This window comes from Zea mays, chromosome 1 (assembly GCF_902167145.1).
Source record: "Zea mays cultivar B73 chromosome 1, Zm-B73-REFERENCE-NAM-5.0, whole genome shotgun sequence".
Taxonomy (NCBI): domain Eukaryota; kingdom Viridiplantae; phylum Streptophyta; class Magnoliopsida; order Poales; family Poaceae; genus Zea; species Zea mays.
Genome location: NC_050096.1, coordinates 302930006 through 302950560, shown reverse-complemented (window position 1 = coordinate 302950560; position 20555 = coordinate 302930006). Strand labels below are relative to the sequence as shown.

General features: G+C 43.3%; 3 protein-coding genes across 6 annotated transcripts; 1 reads left to right on the top strand and 2 right to left on the bottom strand.

Annotated features, from left to right (window-relative positions):
- Positions 1 to 204: 204 nt before the first annotated feature.
- Positions 205 to 5229, bottom strand: LOC100191322 (Electron transfer flavoprotein subunit alpha mitochondrial). 3 transcript variants are annotated; one of them, XM_035964382.1, is made up of 8 exons: positions 5010 to 5222; positions 4719 to 4933; positions 4321 to 4532; positions 1745 to 1905; positions 1319 to 1468; positions 992 to 1044; positions 668 to 808; positions 205 to 568 (listed from the first exon to the last, which is right to left on the bottom strand). In XM_035964382.1, the coding sequence occupies exons 1-8, from the start codon at positions 5053 to 5055 to the stop codon at positions 491 to 493; spliced, it is 1056 nt and encodes a 351-aa protein (XP_035820275.1). In that variant the 5' UTR covers positions 5056 to 5222; the 3' UTR covers positions 205 to 490. The 3 variants fall into 3 exon arrangements, with proteins under 3 accessions (XP_035820275.1, XP_008661609.1, NP_001130228.1); NM_001136756.1 differs by having other exon boundaries at positions 223 to 568; positions 4719 to 4901; positions 5010 to 5192; XM_008663387.2 differs by having other exon boundaries at positions 668 to 1044; positions 4719 to 4901; positions 5010 to 5229.
- An 8103-nt stretch (positions 5230 to 13332) lies between these two features.
- Positions 13333 to 14128, top strand: LOC103644294 (uncharacterized). The gene has a single exon (NM_001327850.1). The coding sequence runs from the start codon at positions 13395 to 13397 to the stop codon at positions 13617 to 13619; it is 225 nt and encodes a 74-aa protein (NP_001314779.1). The 5' UTR covers positions 13333 to 13394; the 3' UTR covers positions 13620 to 14128.
- Positions 13857 to 19949, bottom strand: LOC103644295 (translocase of chloroplast 159, chloroplastic). Of its 2 annotated transcripts, none has more exons than XM_008667502.3 (2): positions 16371 to 19949; positions 13857 to 15404 (listed from the first exon to the last, which is right to left on the bottom strand). In XM_008667502.3, the coding sequence occupies exon 1, from the start codon at positions 19838 to 19840 to the stop codon at positions 16376 to 16378; it is 3465 nt and encodes a 1154-aa protein (XP_008665724.2). In that variant the 5' UTR covers positions 19841 to 19949; the 3' UTR covers positions 13857 to 15404; positions 16371 to 16375. The 2 variants fall into 2 exon arrangements, with proteins under 2 accessions (XP_008665724.2, XP_008665725.2); XM_008667503.3 differs by having other exon boundaries at positions 13890 to 15394.
- Positions 19950 to 20555: the final 606 nt, after the last annotated feature.

Below are 20555 nucleotides of genomic sequence, written 5' to 3'. Positions count from 1 at the left end.
GGATGTTTTGTAGTACTTCGAAATGGGTGTCAGGGCAGCGAATTCAGGCTTTGACCAGAAAACAAAACATTGTATCCCGTTTGGATGTAGGTATTAGAGTAAGAAATTAAGAATTGAAATCAACTTTCTAGAATACTATTGTTTGATTGCACGTGAAATTGAATTTAGAATCAGAGACCCAATTCTCTGGATTTGAACTATAACTAAAAACAAACTCGCACTCCCAATACAGAGCTTGAGCTCTCTGTATTGCATATAATTAGACCACATAATTCCAAACTCTAATTCAGAGACATCCAAACAATAGAGTTTGAATTACATCTAATTTTAATACCATAGCTGATTTAGTATTGAACCCAATTCAATTCATACCTTTCAATATCGACATCCAAATAGAGCATTACAGATTTTACGGGATTGACATCGTGAGATCTTATTAGCGCCACATGGGCAAATGAACATGCAGGAGTGAAGAGCTAATAACGGCCACTTATTTCTTCTCTGGGATCTTCTTCAATAACTCATCCAGAACCTCGAACAGATCAGCAACCAGTCCGTAATCTGCAACCTGGAGAACGCCAATGCCCGGTTGCTTTAGAATTTGGAGGACTTTCTGGCTAATACTGGTGGACAATTACGTAATTATTTATCAAATGCGAGGAGGAACCTGAAATATGGGGGCATCAGCATCTTTATTAACAGCCACAATGACCTTCGAGTCTCTCATTCCTGCCAAGTGTTGTATTGCTCCGGATACTCCAAAAGCCATATAAAGATCCGGCGCAACGATTTTCCCCGTCTGACCAACCTGTGGACGGAAAACACATTGCATGAATAAAACGACTAGGGAATGACCGCTATGGTTGTTCAGAAAAGGAAGACAGCAATGAACTTGGAGAAGAAGATGAGATGTTGAGCATGGTGGTAATGAGGCTAGAATGACAGCAGTACAAGGCATTATACAAAACTCATGGTAGACTAGCAGTCTTACCTGAAGGTCATTTGGAACATAACCTGCATCAACAGCAGCCCGAGTCGCACCCACTACAGAGAAGAGAACTAACCAATCAGAAAAATAGTCTACAGGGAGTGAATTTTGCAAGATTACATGCCACCATGATACCCCCTTTGGTTCAAATCATAAGAAGTTTTGGCTTTCTTAGATACATAGATTTGCTAATGCATTTAAACATACATTGTAGCTAGATATAAAAACAATGTATATAGAAAAGTCAAAATATCTTATAATTTAGAACAGATGGAGTATAAATAATAGTATGGACAGGGAAGAGGAAAAAATTGAGATATAAAGTCAAACCTGCTGCGCCAAGTTTCTCAGCAAGCTGCTCCAACAATTTAAAATTTTCAGCACTTTTTAAACCTCTGCCTCCGGTGACTACTACGGGTGCATTTGCAAGATCAGGCCGCTCCGTGTCTTGTGATGTCAGATTCACCCATGTAGATTTCCCTAAGGTTTGAAGAAAAAATACGACTCAGATGTGCCAAAATATCAAATCAGGTATAGGACTAAGAGACCAAAACAGGGGTATTTTTCCCCTGCAGCCTATTTCAACTTTATAAAAGTTAAAAGGATGTGGACAGAAAAAACAATATAGTGATCCTCCCAATTAGTACGAGACTTGTATAGAAGTCAGAACGCTATTAGAGCGACAAAACAAATAATAGTAGTTCTGAAGCATTGCTGATTCTAGACAGAAGAATACGGTGAAGGAACCAAACAAACCTTCACTGAGGAAAGAGAGATCAACCTGGGTGATAGGTGCAACCTTTGTTTCAGACATAGCCTCAGTAGCTGGGGAAAATGAAGTTGATCTAATACTCATCATGCAAGGCCCCTCTCCAGTATATTTCACAGTACAAAGTGCATTTCCAGCATAAATTGGCCTGATGTCAGATACATACATCAATTTAAGCATGACAGCGGATAGCATTTAACATTGAGTTCTAAGCTAAAGCATGAAGCCCCAACAAAAAGAAACATCACAATGCAGTTATGGATTTATTGAATAGCCAAATGTGACCATTCTATGGAATCCAGTCTTTAGGATCATCCGATCATGCATTTTAACATCCATATACTAATACATTGGAAGTGAGAAAGGAGATAGCAATTAATAAAAACCGACAAACAGTGCTACAATAAGAGTAAGCTATCACTTTAGGTTGGGCATAAGCTAGCAAACAGATGGGGCATTTGAGATTCTGCCACACTTTGATACTGGAAGATCTGAAGATCTCTAGTATTAGCAGCTATGATACCTAAATATTTCCATAAGAGCATGGATCCGTATTTGAACGTGTATCGGATACGGATACACCCAGATACGTATCCGGGACATGTCAGTTTATTTTAGCAAATAAATAAATAAACTTCGATACGGTGAGCATACGGGTGGGACACGGCGATGCCGAAGAGAACACGAAGGCACGACCTCACACGGTACGCGACAGAGGCCAAACAAGGTTAGTACAACTCAGCCCGTCCCAAACCCTAGCCACTGGGCGGCGGCGCAGGTCAGCCGCCGTTCTCACGCCGCGGGGCGCTGGGCCACCGGCCTTCTCCCCCGCGCTAGCGTCATCCGACCACTTGCGCCCATCGTCGTCAACCACCGGCGGCGGCCTGCTCCTCCATCTTCCTCCCGGCCTCCGGCAGTCCCAGCACAGCATCTGGCCCTTCCTCTCCTTCTCTTCCCCTCTCTAGCTCTCTTCCCCCCTCACTCTCTCCTGATATCCCTCTCGATCAATGAACTGAAATGAAGTCCCTCTGTCTCTTAAGTCCAAGTTGCTTGTTGTTATTTGTAATTTCAGGAAATGGATACCAAATACAGGCAACAACTCCAATTCCTCTGTAGGTTCAACATCAAGTGCAGCATGGTAATTGTGCTAAGAGAAGATACTATTCAGAGGGCTAAGAGAAGATACTATTCAGAGGAGCATCGGGCAAGGCAGCAACTAATGTTGGGGTTTTGATTCCATGGATGATAGAGCCCATCTACAGCCAAAACAATGGTGGGAGGTTCATGGTAATTGTGCTCCGGAATTGAGGGCATTGGCATTGAGGTTACTTGGGCCGCCCGCTTCATCATCTTGTGCAAAAAGAAATTGGAGCACTTATGGTTTGGTTCATAGTTCAATGCAAAAAAAGTAGCATTCGATCACCTTGCTAGTATTTATTTTATCACCATTCTTGTCATATACTCCCTCCATCCCAAATTAAAATTCGTTTTACCTTTTTAGCATATTCATACAATAGTTAATGTATGTGTTCTATATATGTGTCTAGGTTTATTTATTATCATTCATATGAATATAGACATAAAAATCTAGAGCTAAAACGACTACTATTTTGAAACGGAGGGAGTAAATGATTTGTTTGATCGTTTGTGCTCTTTGTTACAGGCTAAAGCCTAAACGTGCAGAATGTAGAGGACATGTGTCTCCTTTCAAAAAAAAACTGAGGAATATTCAAGTGGTCCAACAAGAATGTGGAATGTTGGAGGAGATAGACATGAAGTGTTTGAGGGTGATGCTGATTTTCTTCAGGAAGCTAGTCTATCACTTGATGTCCCTCAGTTGGCGGCAATTATAGATAATATGGCTGAACTTGATCTCAGCCCTAGTGGTGCAGGACCTTCGGCAAGGGCACATTGAACCATTGACAAAACATTTCATCATGTTGCACTGTTGCTACTTGGTACTTGTGGATTTATTTTTATGTTTCATTGTTTGTCTTGGTGACTTGCTACTTTTGAATTGTGATGTGTGAGCATGAGCTTGTTATGTTTGTGATCTTGAATCATTATTATTGTGTGGCTATGTGTCTTTCTGATAAGTATTCAGTTCTTGGCTTTGTTATGCAACCTTTTCTATTCTCTATTACTCTAATACTAATATAGTAATATGTTGTTTGTAGTACTATGCAGTGTTCATGTTTTTCTTGGATAATGGAGAAAGGACACGGACGGCGGACATGGACAATGCACCATTTATCAGGTAACAAACTAGCAATACCTGATTTATAACTACTTTGTTATTTTCTGCATTTTGGATATTTACAAATATGTATAAAAATTGTACATATTAAAATGTATCTCTGTATCCTATCTTTTGAGAAATTGCCGTATCGGGGTATCCATATTCCCGTATCAAGGCAACTTAGAAGTTGGCCTGGTGACAACAAATGATCAGACAAATAGATAGGAACTTATAAATTGAGGTGTTCTCCAAGATACGAAAAATGGTCCCATATGTACTTAAATAAAATGCTAACGATCACAGCTAAACAGCAGAATACCAGACCTCACAAAGACGTGTGGCTCCTTTACAGCGGTGACATCAGTAACAGGGGACACATCAAGGAGAGCCGCAGCACGTGGAAGCAAATTCTTCCCGAATGATGTGGATGAAGCTATGACATGAGAGTAGCCTCCTTTCTGCTGAACGGAACGGAGTAGCTCGGCCCAGGGTTCAGCCAGAGGATGCGCCAAGGCTTCCGAATCGGCCACGAGCACCTGCAGCCAGCGATAAGAAAACCAACTTGATAAGCAGAGGATCACGAAGAACGACCTGTCTTCTAGTTTGGTCCGGCTCCTCCTTCGGGGTTCGGGCTGAGCTGCAAGGCAGGAGACCGGCGCCGTGGTGGCACAAACACATGATCAGTGGACTGAACAGGGGGGTGCCAAACGGCAGCATAGTACCTCAGACACCAGTGGATGGCTGCACGCGGCATGGTCGGCGGCCTTGTGAAGCGCCGGCCCGGAACCACCCAGCAGGACAGAAACTTTGTTGTCCTTGGCAATGGCCTCCGCGGCGGCCAATGCGCTCAGCGACGACGGCTTGACGAACCCGCCTTCGTGCTCCGCTACGACGAGCGTGCTCACCTGGACGACAGACACAGACACCGTCCTCCCGGCTGAGTGGGGACGAACTGAACTTTATGGACCGATGCGAGTGGCAGCCGCCGCGGCATGAGCGATAAGGGGACTCACGAATCTGCGAAGCGAATGAGCGATAAGGCGCAAGCCGCCGCGGCATCCACTTCCCCTCCGCAGCGCGCCCACCAACATCGCCGCCATGTCCGCCCTCTCCGCCTCCTCTCGCTCTGAATCCGGGCGGCGGAGTGGAGTGAGAAGAAAAGGGAGGCGTCTGCGGAGACGGGAGAGGAAGAGACGTGACGGAACTGATTTGGATGGGTCGGTCCTTGGGTTGGGGACAGCTGCACGTGTGCCCACGTCCTCGTGCTTATCACAAAAGGCCCAGCATTTTGCCTAAGCCCACGAGGCGAGGAACAACGACTGGGCTGGGCTGGCCTGCTTTCGTTCCCAAAAGGACCGGAATGGTCGTGAGTCTCTTGGATTAAATTTAGTTAATCCAAGCACAAAAGTACACTAATCATGCACCATTCCGGTTGCTTTATAGTAATCTGTGTGCATCGAGCAACTATAACCAAACCCACAAATTTTGTCCTCCTCCTCGTTGTCTCGAATGGAAGCTTATCATCGTTCATGTTTCAGCTTCTACTTCCTAGCCTATTTTAGCTAATCTTTTAGATATGTACAATCCACATAAATGACTTGTGCCTAAGGAGGTAAGCATAAAAAACATAAGAGACTTGACTTTGTGAAAGAACGTCTCTAGCATGGTTCTTTAAGTCTAAGATACGGTTTCGTCCATACAATTCATATAAATGAGCCGTGTCTTAAAAAATTCTAGTGAATAAAATACAAAGTCTAGGTACATTAGGTTATATGAACAAATTTTTTAGGTTTATCTAGTATTTGGAGAACCACAACATAATATCTAGATTGTAGATAGGTTTTTCTATACTTACAATTCCAGCATCATACGCAGCCCTGTCATTTGGCTCCAGCTAAACAGGAGCTCCTCTTATCATCTGTTGGAGGTTAAATAGGAGCCTGGTTGAAGTACGTTTTGGTCTACCTGAATTCCTTAAACTGTGACGAGGGCTCAAGTAAGATCAGGGTATAGTTGTCCTAAATTATAACCACTCCAACAGCTAAGGTGTTTTTCCTTTAACGCTGGTATAATGAAGGCATTTTATGTCGTCGTGTGTTGATTACGATTGGACGATGTTTATGCCGCGTACCCATCCGTGTTGTACATTGAGCCTACAGTTTAGTGTTCGCTTTCACAGAGTGGGCGTGCAACACAAAGTAGTCGGTGAGAAGGTGATCGGCCACCGGTTACTTGCGGCTGCGACACTAGGGCAGATATCAGCTCGCCTAGGTTCGTCTAAGTTAAAACTGACTTGTTAAACTAACAAGCTAGGTCGATTTAGCTTAGCTCGTTAAGTTAACGAGTCATAGAATTAGCTCGACTTGTTTACTAGCTTGGATTGGCTCGTTTATATCGCGAACCAGAGCATATAATAATCAATTTTTAGTTAAACTTAAACTAATTTAACAATAGAAAATAGTAATTATACTAATAGTTTCACGGATCACATCAATGTAACACCAAATTAACATAACTCATGACTCATCAATTTACAATTCACACACATGTTAATCAGTTTAACCCAAAGTTATATTCGACATAGACCAATTTAACACAAACACATTTCATCAATCATTAGTTTAACTTATACGTCATAGATATCACACATATATATAGCACATGTTCATTAATTGTTACGTAAATGGTATGTATATAGTTTCATAAAATGTGATAGCTTGTTTAACTCGTGAGCTGGCTTGTTAACAAACTGTGCTAGGTCATTAACGAACCAAGTTAGACTGTCAGCTCAGCTCGTGAAAAAATTCAAACGAACCAATTCAAACTGACCATGAGCCGAGCAAGTCGACAAGCCACGAGCATTTTGTCCAATCCTATGCGGCACAACCTCAACTCAGTAGAAACAGATGACCTGCTCATGTCCTCTTCGGTACTTTTTATTTGTTTATTTTATTCTCTATAGCAGAAACGGATGGCTTGTTAATAATAAGCATGTTTATATATTGGGTCTAGAGTATGCTTAGGGATGGCAATGAGTGTATACCTATAGTGTAGTACTATTATATACTCGTACCTATCAACAAAAATTATACCCGTCATATTACACATATACGCACGTGGGTATAAAATTTTACTCATATCTGTACCCGTGCGGGATTTTACCCGTCGGATAACCCGTACCCATTACGAAGGTCTCAAATTCTAATATTTCAATAACTCAAAATGTCAAATGAACATATAAATATAAGTTCTAACTTAAAATAGCAAATCATATTATTACATTACTTAATAGTTAAATACATAATAGTCGGACAAAGATTTTCTTTTAGCTAAGATGTGCTTTATTTTTTATAATAACGGTATGATGTAGGTATATTTTACCCACAGGTACACGGGTATGAATAGTATCCACCTATAACTGTTTACCCAATGGGTATAGATTTTTGCCCACTAACATATTCACGGGTAAAGAAATCATCTCATATCCACTTTCATATCAGATAAAACATGTCATATTTTTGGAGACTCATTGCCATGTCTAAATATGCCTCAGCAGGTGGCGCGCGTCGAGGGTGGGACTGGAAGAAGTGATTGTCGGGGCCACAAGGATGCGCAAGGGAGTGTAGAAATGTTCAAACAGGCCGCCTAGCCCGGCCTGGTGCCGGTGAAGCCCGGCCCACCAGACACAGTTAGAAAATCGGGCTTGGCCATTTAACCCACGAGCTCGTTTATCTGTCCGAGCTCGGCCCGCAGCGGGCCTAAATGAGCTAAGCCGGCCCGGTAAGCATGGAAAAAGCGGGCCGAAAAAGGGTAGCGGGCCGAAAAAGGGTTAAGCGGGTCGATAAGCACAGTTTTGTAAAAAAACGGGTTTGACGAGCTTTGAGATAAACAGGTCATGTCGAACCAGCTCACCGTACTTAGTTTTCTGTCCGGACTCGGCCCGCATATTCGTATCGGACTGACCCAGATCTGTATAAAATCAGGTTGTACTAGGCTCGAATCAGACTTAAACAGTGGGATTTGTACCGGACTCACGGTACTCGAGCTTATTGGCCATATATAAGGCCATATATAAGACTGTGTTCAACGGTTACCCCTAAATTTCTCCCCCTATATCCCACTTACGTGCCACGTCAGCGTTCTCTTCTCCCCTATATCTCCACCCTGTACAGCGGTTCCCCCTAAATCCTTCCTCTATACCCCACTACAACCATAAAATATCATTTTCTATACCTACTTTTCACCTTCTATCAATTTTTCATCTACTAATAATTAACCGTGGGCCCACAGCACAGTAGATAGGGGAGGAAAGGAAAGCACGCTGCATTCGGAGGGAGAGAGAAGAATATAGCGCGCTGCTGCATGGTAGCTGGTGCTTTAGGGGGAAGCGTTGCACAGGATAGCGTCTTCCTGTAGCCTCTACGGTAGGGGAGGGGGAGCCCGGCGGGAAGCGGTGAAGACAGTCTAAGTGCTGATTTGGTGGACAGGGAATTGGAGGGGATCCAAGGGGGAGTAATCTCCTCTCTATTCAAATTTGAATAGGGAGGGGATTACTCCCCATGGATCCCCTCCAATTACATGTCCACCAAACCAGCCCTAAGGGTGGTGCGAGACCGAGTCAGAGTGCACGCCCCGTGACAGCGACGGTCCCCACTGCTGCGCCTAGGCTGCGCTGACGTCACTCGCTAGCTGGCCACCACGGCGGGCTGGGCCGGGGGCCTCCAATTATTGGCCTCGACAAGGGGACAAGGAACATGGCTGCTTCAGCGGGCGAGTATTCCTATGATTCCTGCCACGCTACGTACACAAGGAAAGGCAACCAAGGTGAAACTGTCTCCTCACTCTATAACATCCCAAAATCATACTTTTTCACCATACAGTAAAGTATTTTATCCTATAAATTTTAGCTCCAGCAACGGTTCCGTCTAAAGTCATATCCTACACATAATACACATATTCGTAATATATTTTAAATTAAATCTTTTACAATATACTTGTCATAGTCTAAAATGGTACTTACATATTAATATTATGTTTAATCAATGACGTAGCTAAGATTTTAATGATAAATGGTCTAGTTTAGTTTTTTCACAATATAAATACGACAATAGACAATAGACATGTAATAAAAAAGACCAAATATACTATGGTCAAATAAAAAAGTCATATAATTAACATTTTAAAAATTAAACAGTATAAAATGTCATCTAACATCTTAAAAACAAAAAAGTATAAAAAACTTAGAAAATATAATATAGTTGTATGTACTGCGAACGCAAGTATAAATATATGGAAATTGATCGATCGGGTGTTTTCGATTAGATTTATGGTACCTGTATGGTGAGCACAACCTTCTTCTACCTAAACGAATTGTCACAGACGGCGAGCGTGCAACATGTTGTACTGAGCCTGGAACACGTACGGTGGTAGTCATGCTAGATCTGCTTGGAGCGCCATCGCACACGCTTGTTCTAGGAGCCCAACTTCACATGTTGTCGCGTTGCGTTTATCGTCGTCATGGACGCATCAAATAAATAAAACATAGCTACTGCTTAAGAGTAATATTTTTATACCTAATACATATAGTTTAATGGGTTTTTGGCTATGGTGGTCCAAACGAACCACCCTCTAGCTCTGCCACTCTAATTAATTCATAGTTTAAAGTATAAAAAATAGAGATGAGAGAGAACACCCTAGGTTTAGGATAGAAGTCAAGCAACAACTCGTAAATGGTCACAACTCGTAAATGGTCATGTACCCTAAATATAGCGTTTCACTTGCACCTTTTTTGGCTCCAACAGAGAATGCTAAATGGACCTGTAAAATAGCGGAGTCTTGCCACGACCTCTACATTTGGAGGCTCCTCTATAGCTCTTCGTAGGCTCTGGACAAATAAGGGGCCCATGTTGAGGAGACGTTGACATAGCGATTTTAATTGATTATTTAATATAGAGACGTTGACATATCGATTTTAATTGATTATTTAATATAGATGATGCTATTGGAGAGAGTAAAGCTATAAAGGACGGAATCTTTTAGAGTGGTCTGTAAAGAACAAAGAATATTCTTTTAGGAGATGAAATTTAGAGGACGTTGCTGAAGATAGTTGTCTCCAGCAACGTCCTCTATATCCATCCTCTATATGTGTCTTTTACCGTCTCCTCTAAAAGATTTTATCTCATATATCTTCTTCCTCTCAAACAACGTCCTCTAAATCACGTCCTCTATACACAAATACATATATTAAATATATTTTAAATTTTAAATTTTTGTACATGCTTATTTGTCATACTCTCAAATGTATTGTATATATTTTAGTTTTGTTAAACCGGTGTGAGTAGCCAAGGGCACCACGAGCATTGTTTTAAGAGCAAATACTCCCTCCAATTCCTTTTAGTAGTTATTTTGGACAGTATTTAATATACCAAGGTGGATGCTAATTTCTCATCGTACCCTTATTTAATATGTTTCATAGTTCTTCTCAATAAGTTGTCTTTCCTGTCTTAAACCGGTTACTAACACTCATATAAGGATATTCTCAATAAGAGTTTTATACTCATTAAATGTGGTGGCATATTATCATGCTTGGTAATATGGGAGTGCAATTATGAGAATAGATATAGAGAGAGCTTCATAAGAGATAGTAGAGTTTAACTGGGTTAAAACTCTGTACATATTGTTATCTAGTTTTAGGATGATGTGACATTGTTATTTAAGACAACATGCGGTGCTAAAAGGAGTTGATTCATGCAACATTACCATAACTTCGATTCAATTCTCACGTCGGCTGCATGCAAGGGCAAGGACATCCAAAAAATGCCTTCAATCACGTCGGCAACCTCCTTCCAGATACATTGGGGAAATAACAGCAGGACGACTGCAAGGAACCATAGGAAGTAATGCTAGAGTAGAGGCAAAGTAACAACTACATAAATAAATGGACTAGTGCCAGGCAAGCTACAAAATTCCACAAATATATATTATTGGTTGCTCTAATGACATGTACAATCTATTTACTATAGAATTGCAGAGAGTTAATTAAAAAATAAAATCTTTTTGTTAGAGTTGATCTGCACATCGCCAATCGCTAGAGGTGTACCATCTGACAGTGCCTCTACGGCAGCGCGCCGGATGGTCCACGACCTGGGCGCAGAAGCGACCCCTTTCTTGTGTCGCACCGGACGGTCCACACACAAGGTCGAACGTTTCACGATGGCGCAGGGTCGTCTTCCTCCTCGCTGGAATCTAGACCTGGGGCATCCTCAGACGTCGTAGAGTCGGCGAGTCCTATAGAAATTAAGAGATCAATTCGATGAATAAATCTTGCCCCCCGGGAGGGGTAAGATCCTAGAGTCGCCTTGAGGTCAGCAGGTCATCCAAGATGGATCTAGACGATGTATAGTTGAATAGGGGTTGAGGTGGATATGCGGAAAGTTATAACTAGACTATGCTACATCTACTTCTAAGGCAGACATAATAAAGAAAGTAATTGATTCGATTGCAATGTATTCGAGGGTTTCAATCGGTCGTACCCGTTCATATATATAGGGAGGTCTGGACCCGTTCCTAGGCGATAGCTAACAAACCCCACGTGATTAGATAGATAACCACACATCAGATAAGGATAATCATCCGAGTTAATCTGATCGTGGGGGCGCGTACCGTCCGGGCCCTTGAGCCAGACCGTCCATCACTTTTGGTGTTCAACACCGTTATGAAAAGGTTATCCCCGATGTATAACTTTTACGATATTATTACAAGCTAGTTGGAAAACTAATTAAAGGGCTAAATATGATGAAATAGCTGAAAATTAGATAAAATAACTTAAATAATAAGGAATTACCTAAAATAATATGAAATGGCTTAAAATAGCTGAATATCATATGGAATTACTTAAAAGTGACTAAGTATAAACATCAATCAATTAACAAACATGAAGTAATATAAAATATTTGAAAACACATGGAATGACTTCAAAAATAGCTGAAAACTAAAGGATATTAACAAGCACCGAGTAAGGTTAAGTGTCTGAAAATACATGAAATGACTTAAAATTAGTTAAAAAAAACTAATTAAAGGATTGAATAAGATAAAATAGTTGATAACAGATAAAATGACTTAAGCAATATGCAATGAGTTAAGTAATATGGAATGCCTTAAAATAGATGAATATTAGATGAAATTACTTATAAGTGCCTGAGTATAAACATCAATCAGTTTAAAAAGCGCTTCACTGGTCCGACCCATTAGATGATACAGATCCGGGAAAAAAAATGTTTCGTTTTGATGTCTAGTTGATTGGATTACACCAATATAAATAATGGACCATTGGATCCATCACATGAGGCATGAGGGTGACAAATAGCGCATTTATTTACATAACAACTTGTAATTCGGTACCGATTGAGTAGCAAACAAGCCTTAGGCCTTGTTCGTTTCCGTCGGATTGCACCCGGAATCGTTCCAGCTAATCAAAGTTTATATAAATTAGAGAACCAATCCGGTCAGGAATCGTTCCGACCCACCAATCCGGCAGAAACGAACAAGGCCTTATGCATGTCCAATCCAGCTTCGGCTGCTCATTCAACTCCAAAAACTTGGGAATAATAATTCAACGGAGCAAGTAGTCGAGATTCTGCTGGCGCCATTTGAAACCAAGTCATCCAAAACAAAATCACTTCTTAATCAGACTCGACGAGTCCGACTTGAACTCATGCAAGATTTTTCTAGGCTTGGTTGGGCAGCCTGTCACCAAAGGCCGTTTGATCACCATTATTCTAAATCTCACATTTAATCAACGCCATGATAATGACGACAATGCACCCCAACTAAGGGCTAGTTTGGTTCCTTTTAGCTAGGGTAGTCACTACCCTATTTATTTCTAAGGAATAAAAGTATTTAAAACGCATTAAATAAATTATAAGAGAACCAAAATACTCTTTAATATTTTTCCGACATTAGTGTAACTGAAATAAAGAAATGATAAAAAATAGAATTTATATAGTTAAGTTTATTTTAGTTACCCATTAAGAAACTACAGACAAACAGTTTAGCCCATATTTTAGTCTCACAGAGAAACTAAATAAAGCTAAAATAAATAAAGTAATCTTTAGCTCTCGGACCAAACCAAACCATCCAACCAAACGACACCGCTTTGCGCTTTGTTGGGGACAGCTGGCCGCGGGTGTCCACTTCGCTTCGCATGCTCTTTTGCCCTTTGGAACCCGATCCCGGGCGCACCAGCTGGCAGGGGAATTCCCTTTTTGCCCCTCACTCCGCCTATAAATTACCCCACACCGCGAGGCCTTGTGATGAATCTACTCCCATTTCTCTGCACGCAGCTCAGTCTCGTCCATCCAGTGCTGTAGAATTTTCTTTGGTCTGTTGGCAAGGCAGCCATGAAACCCCCTCAGCTGCCGGCAGGGGAGGGGGCCTCCTGGGCTCACGAGGTCAAGCAGGCCCTCCGTGAGAAACTCCGGCGCTCCTACGGCGCCGGAGCTGCCTCCGCCACACCGGAGGCCAGGCCGGCCGGCGAACCAAGCCGTGGCGCTGAGTGCCGCGGCTCGGCGGCCGAGGACCCCATAAGGAGAGTCATGTTCTTGGCTCCCTGGGGTCACACATAAGAACACAAACCGGCCGGCCGAGATCTGGGCATGCAAGCTTGCATGGCCATGTCTTGGTCAGTCAGATCTGCAAACAACCAAACTGTAAAAAAGAACTGGAGCCTGTCTTGTAAATCATGGAGCTTGCTGCTGCTTGCACCCATGAAAAACATGAACGCATGGAGAGCTGGTTAACTAGCTAGGTAGATAGATATATCATATATGGGTATGATGGTGTGGATGAGAATAAAAAACAAGGTACGTAGTCCATGTCTCTGGTCTTGGGGAGTGGCTGTGAGCCTGTGAGATCCTGGGAAGTTCATGCATGGCATGAGTCATGGGTGTGGTGGGCTCAAGAGGGAGATCTGAAACTTGTGTAGCCACTACGAACTTGTTTTCCAGAAATCTTGTAAGTAGGGGAGCCTGTGAATAATCTAGAAAACAAATCTTCCTGCTCTGCGTGTCCACCTTTGCTTCCAGGTTCAGAAGATTCTTCTTCTAGTGGTGATGCTTTATCTCTATGCTCTGTCCAAAACTTCTTTACTGCCTTCTTGATCTTTTCAGCTGTTGGGTGGTTTAATCCTACAGCCATGAGAGGCAAACATGCTCATGAACTGAATTCGTGTTTTCTTCTTGCAAAGAAACGTCTAGAAACTGACATGGCTGGCAAAATAATGCAACGGCTTTGCATGTCAAGGTGATTTGATTCAGTTGGTTGTGAAGAAAGGCCATTTTCATTTCCTTATGATCTGCTGGGATTTTAGGAACCATGAATCCAGCCAGCTACGTGCCCACGGAAGATTAATGATCTCAACACTTGCAAATTTGAAGCAACAAACCTCAAAAGATCTCGGGAGTTCAGTGAAGATCAAAGACAAAACCTATTAAAAGCTGCACCCTGCGATAAAGCTGAGAGCTTCTTTTCCAAATATATCTTTGCACTATCATATGGTTTGCTATATGTGCAGTATCATTTCGTTGCTATAATTTGGACAGAACACAGAAGTCACCCAGGAAAAAAGAAGAATAAAAGGAGACCCTTTATAAAACTGGACTCCTCTTTTCCTATGGATTAATGGCCTAAGAATCCTATTCTAAACAATAATGCAAAAGACTGTCTCCCACTTGCAGGGGCAAGCCAAACCCAGTGGGGGCCAGTCCCCTTGCTTACTTTCTCGAGCACCTTATCTTATCTCCAGATATACACAAAGAAATCACTACGATATTAGCAGAAACAAAAGACTTCGCCAATCTGATATGCTGCAAAATTATCACGTAAATCATGACAGCGTATTGCCAGCCTAAAGAAAAGCTATCAGAAACTAATTTTTAGGGGCCACACATTTCTGGTTAGAAGAGATGAAACTGCTTAATGAAAGGGAGGCTCAAAGGACAGCAATTTTTGGGGGCATTATGGACCTGTTTGGTTCCCTACCTAACTTATCATAGTTTGCCTAACTTTTTCTGTCAAGGTTAGTTTAATTTGACTGACTAGCATTAGTCAAGTTGTGGCACAATTAGCCGAGAACCATCAGACGTGTTACTAATTACATTTTTGACAAAATATGTGATGATAACCATGAAGTTGGCCACCAACTGCGCACTGGATGGAAAAAAGAAAGAAACGGCAGCACAGCTACACTTATCTTGATTCTTGACAGAAAGCGATGGTTCAACTTCCATTCCTAGCAAGTTGCCAGAGTGTACAGTTTACAGCTACTTCCAGTTCTTGAATCACAAGCTGGGTGCACAAATGATGTGCTTGCCAACCTGTGACTGCTTGGATCTTGGGAGTCCTGAATACACCTACATTAAGTATGCTAGAAAATTCAAAGGATTTCTTAAGACAGATCTAAGTAAAAGCTTTGAGAACTCCTTTGAACAACGATCCAATGAAATATGGACAATGCTATTGAACTGAGCAAACTATTCAAGTCGTTTGTTCGATAACCAAACACCCCAGTCAAGATTTCCATGGCATAAATGCCAAGGCAATTATAATCAAGTTTGACATTTTTTACCCAGTCTTTACTGAAAATTTTCAAAGCTCAAAATACATGTCACCAGCTATTGCTGCTAATACTATAAGAGTACTGACAAGGATGTAACTTTTCTATATATGGCTTTGCTTATTGTAACAAGGACTCATGCAACACTAATTGTAACAGTTTCTCAAGCAGAAAAGATAAAGATACCAGATAAGACTGCAATCTATTAACAGAAATACAATACAATCTAAAGTCTGAAGCTTAGAAAGTGGATTCGGAAAAGAGTAGTCTGGTACTCTGGAAGCCATTAGCCCAATATACTTAGCGTTTGTTTCGTAAGTAGACATTTAGCCCAGCACGGTTCCTTAGCCAGCTGAGCCCAACAGAGTTCTTTATCCATTAAGCCCAACACAGTTCCTTAGTCGCTTAGCCAAACAAAGATCTTTTATCCACTTCACTGGAAACAATTCAGGCTCATATATAAGAGACCTAAAATTTGTTCTCGGATCTTTGCAATGTATATGCATTTTTTTTGTAAATACAAACAAATTTAGCGAATGGATGACCATATGACTGATATCCAACAGGTAAACAATTCTACATACTATAACAAAGTATATATGAAGTACAATAGCCAAACATTAGTGTGGAAGGCACAGGGAAGAGACTGAATGGACGAATGACTAACAAACTTCAACAGTAGTTGTTATAACCAACAAGTACAAAAACAGAAGGAACCAGGAAAATATACAAAATGTTAAGAGTTCAAAATTGCCATACTAACCAGTGCTAGTCATCATTAGAATCTGCACCAGGGTGTATCTTGTCCCACAAATACATTATCACTGAACAGGTACCTAAAAGGGCAATGTTCAACTGTTCTGAAGTGCTGGCCTTGATGCTGACCCGTCCAGTTAGTTTGTTGTTTACATCAACATGAACTGCCATGTTTGAAGACCTTCCGATAGATACATGGGAATCTAAATTTGCAGTCATGGTCCACTCTTTTCGCCATTTCACTAAGGATGCACCCAAAGTGGCAAGGCCTTGACCTACAGGATAGGTTTTTTCATGAAGAGTTGCCTCCACATTCACTCCATATGCAGCATCACTTCTCATGGATACAGCACCAGTGTTGCCTGACAGTGTTAGCCTGTTACCAATTAAAAGCTTGTCTTCAAGCTTTGCTCCAGCTACCATGTTATTTCCCAAAAAAGTCATGGATAAACCACCAGTAGTGATGTTTTTCTTGAAGCCTTTGAATTTGGTCTCACCTCTGAGGGTGTAAGCAAGCTGATTCATCATTGTTTGGATGTCAAAGCCAGCCAGGCTCGAGGCATAGTCACCATGCTTAACTGACATTGAGGAATCCAAATGAATGGTGAACTGCCTCTTGTCCTTGTTAACTTGAACCCACAGAGAAGCTGGATATTTGTTAGCAACATTATGGTTGTGTTGGACACTCACACCGTCAAATCCACAATCATGATCCCATCCATCAGGATTGTTAACAGCACGCACCATGAGGTTTGGTGTAGACACAAGGCACCGATAGCGGTACACAGGATCATCAGAATCAAATGAAGATGGCAAGGTCCATTCTGGCATAGGATATCTATCTGTATCATATCCATCATCGGGATGATCATCAGAAGGTACATCATTATCATCAAACTCTTTCTTCTTCATTTCCTTAAATCTTCCAAGCTGTTCCTTCAAGTGCTTCTTCTGAAGAAGCTTAGTTCGGTAATCATATTCATCAAAATACAACTTTTGTTGCTCCTTGGAGAGCTTTGCAACCTGGGATTTGCTTAGTGGCTTGAAGGGAGGAAGTTGATCATAGTCATCTTCTTCATCCTCTTGGTCCCCATTCAACAATTCATCTAGGTCAAAATCTGAGTCCAGGCTCCCAACATTCAGTTCATTGGAATGCCTAGGGTGCTCTCTATATTGCAACAAAGACGATAAGAAGTAAGGAATTGGAGGCACTTGGAAAAAGTGACCTAAAAAACCTGTAGAAGAAGCACGACGGGTTGAGAGGTTATCGATCTCAGCAATCAACTTCAGTGAGTAGCATAGGAGGAGGAGGAACCGCCTCCAAATAAGGCCATCAGGAAGGACCTTTTCACCTTCTGCATTCCTCCGACACAGATGATGATTCTCCACAAGAGCCACTGGATTCTCAATTTGAGGATCATTAGTTATCTGCCGGATGCTTTGCTGAATTGCACGAGTTCGATGAGTCACAAGAATATCATAGTTCACCTCCGAACCATTAGGGCCTTCTGGGGGGGCACCTCCTGAGTGACTGAGAGTAATAATTGTTCTGGGCCATATTGACAGGCCTAGCACACTGGTAATGCTTCGCAAGAGGAATAGGCTATTTGCCTCCTCTCGCTGGGTATCAAGCCTATCAACATACAGAATAATATCTGGAGGGCATCTCGTCATATACTTCTTGACAGCATTGAGAACTTTCCTATTTGATTTTTCATCCTTGGACGAAGTCCCAAGCCCAGGGGTGTCAATGACACGAAACTTAACACCATCAACAACTCCAGTAATCTCCTTCACAGATGATGTTGCCGGTAGAAAAGCATTTGTTTTGCATTTATCTTCCCCGAAGATGGAATTTATTGTTGCACTCTTCCCCACTCCAGTCTTCCCAAGGACCAAAACATTGCAGGAGAATTCAAGGTCATCAATTGCCTCTGCCTCATGCTGCAAAGCCCTCTTCCAGGCATTCTCGGTCTCTGAGGAATGGTTTGTCATCCTTCCGCGCTTAAAACCTTCAACAAGACTAAGCCGATACAACACTTGTACTGGTACCTGATGGTTAATATCATACCCCAATCTATGAACAAGACGCATGTACTTGATTCGTGCCATGTCCACCTTTCTGTATATCTTATTTTCCTCATCTGTCATCTCTTTCTCAAGGTCAGCAGTTACTTCTGGCACAGGAGCAGAAGCCACACTCGTCCTAGTATTGCTTGCTACAGTAGGAGGCAGACGCCTGGGTTCGGAAGATTCAACTGGGAAAACCTTAGCCTTGCCTTGTTCAGGTGAGCTGCTTGCAGCCCTTAGAAGCTTGATTAAAGCTGCATAATCAAAAAGCTCGATCTCCTTTCCATCCATCCCCTCTACAAATTCATCATCACCATAGATCTCCACATCATCTGAGTCATCCACACCAAAGTGCATGCCTTTGGAAGTAGGCATGTTGTCCTCCAATTCTTTTGCAAGTTCCACAGCATCCTCACTTGAAGAGATCGGCATGAATTTAAGGTCATCAGAAGCTTCATGGTCACCATCAGCTTCCTCATCTACCTTATCATGACCATCGTCTGCAATGGAGTCTGGGTCATCAACTTTACCATGAACTCGCGCGACATCAGATGTGACATCTCGTGTGGCAGCATAATCAGGACTAGCATCAACATTGGTTGTACTAGCTTCTGCATCGGACTCACTGCTGTGAATTTCAGCACCAGCACCATCTCCTTCTGTAGCACTGGGAATAGGAAGCAATTCAGCAACCTCACGATCAAGCATCCCCTCCAAAACATCCACGGTGCCCAGGTCATCGACACCGGCAACATGCATCATTAAAGGCTCAGACGCAGCGTCATTGCCAACCTCCTCCCCCTGCTTGTCATCATCCTTCAGCACAGCACCATCTGAAACGAGCACGAAATCACCTGACGCAGCAGCCTCCTTGCCGTTCTGCGTGCCAATGAAGCTCCCGGAAATGAGGAAGCTACCACCCAGAGAACCCTCGGCGCCCGTACCGTCGCCATCCGCAATGACGCCGGCATCGAGCGCTTCGAAGACGCTCTCGGCGCTCACCAAGCTGTCCTCCAGCGGCTCCTCCGCAGTGCCCCAGCCGTCCCCTCCCTCGGGCTCCGCCCCAGAAACAGCCCTCGCCGCCTCGCCGCCGGGGACCGTGCTAAGGTCCTCGGGCGGCGGTACCCTGGCGACGCTGAAGAAGAAGCCGTTGGACACTTCCTCGTCCAGGTCGGCGTCGTCGCCGGAGCTGGAGGTACCGTCGAAGGGCTCGCTGACGTCCTCCTCCGTGGACGAGAGCTGCGCCGCGACCCGCGGGGCGGCGAGCACCGCTGCACGCGGCGGAGGGGAGGCGGCGGCGGGCGAGAGCGGCGGGGAGGAGGCGGCCGAGGAGAGCGAGGATGCCGAGGCCCAGTCGTCTTCGTCGTCGTCCAGCGAGGAGAGCCGCGCGCGCACCAGCAGCGCCATGGCGGCGCGGTAGGCGAGCTCGCCGAGTCCTAGTAAAAATTTTGGATTCGAAAGCGTCGGCTCCGCTGGTTTCTCTCTGATTAAAGAAATGATTTTTTGTTTATTTTTTTGCGGGAACTGGAGGGGGAAGTAGCAGCGAGGCGTGAGGGTGGATGCCGATTCGGTTGGGTGGGGCGTGGCCGCGTAGGTGTGGTGGACCGGTCTGTCCAACACGACACGGGCCCACAAAAGTACAGTCCATAAAGGCACGGCACACAAAAGCATATATTTAATTATGGACCGTGCTTTGTCAGCACGTGTGCCTTGTCATCGGTCCACGGCACGACCTACAATTAGTTATGTGTGCCAGGCCGACCCAAATATCCCAAAATGTCTTAATGTGCCAGACCGGTCCATATATGTCGGGAACCATAATTAGGGATACCCCGAGACTACTAAACTCGGCTGGTAATCACCATCAGCACAAGCTGCAAAAGCCTGATGTGCGCAATTCAGGTCAAGGCTACGTCCACTCAAGGGACACGATCTCGCCTCGCCCGAGCCCAGCCTCGGGCAGCAACAGTAGACCCAGGCAGATTCACGCCTCGCCCGAGGGCCTCCTCAAGCAACGGGCGCACCTTCGACTCGCCCGAGGCCCAGCTCGGGCAGGCTTCGCAGTGAAGCAACCTTGGCCAGATCGCCTCGCCAACCGACCGTATCGCAGGAGCATTCAATG

Bases quoted from the DNA above. Each gene is read 5' to 3' on its own strand.
- LOC100191322 (XM_008663387.2), bottom strand. From the start codon at position 5,096: ATGGCGGCGATGTTGGTGGGCGCGCTGCGGAGGGGAAGTGGATGCCGC. The intron at 4,902-5,009 runs GTGAGTCCCCTT...TCTGTCGTCCAG, and splicing joins CTCATTCGCTTCGCAGATTC to GTGAGCACGCTCGTCGTAGC. The intron at 4,533-4,718 runs GTACTATGCTGC...CGCTGGCTGCAG, and splicing joins GCCATCCACTGGTGTCTGAG to GTGCTCGTGGCCGATTCGGA.
- LOC103644294 (NM_001327850.1), top strand. From the start codon at position 13,395: ATGAAACCCCCTCAGCTGCCGGCAGGGGAGGGGGCCTCCTGGGCTCAC.
- LOC103644295 (XM_008667502.3), bottom strand. From the start codon at position 19,840: ATGGCGCTGCTGGTGCGCGCGCGGCTCTCCTCGCTGGACGACGACGAA.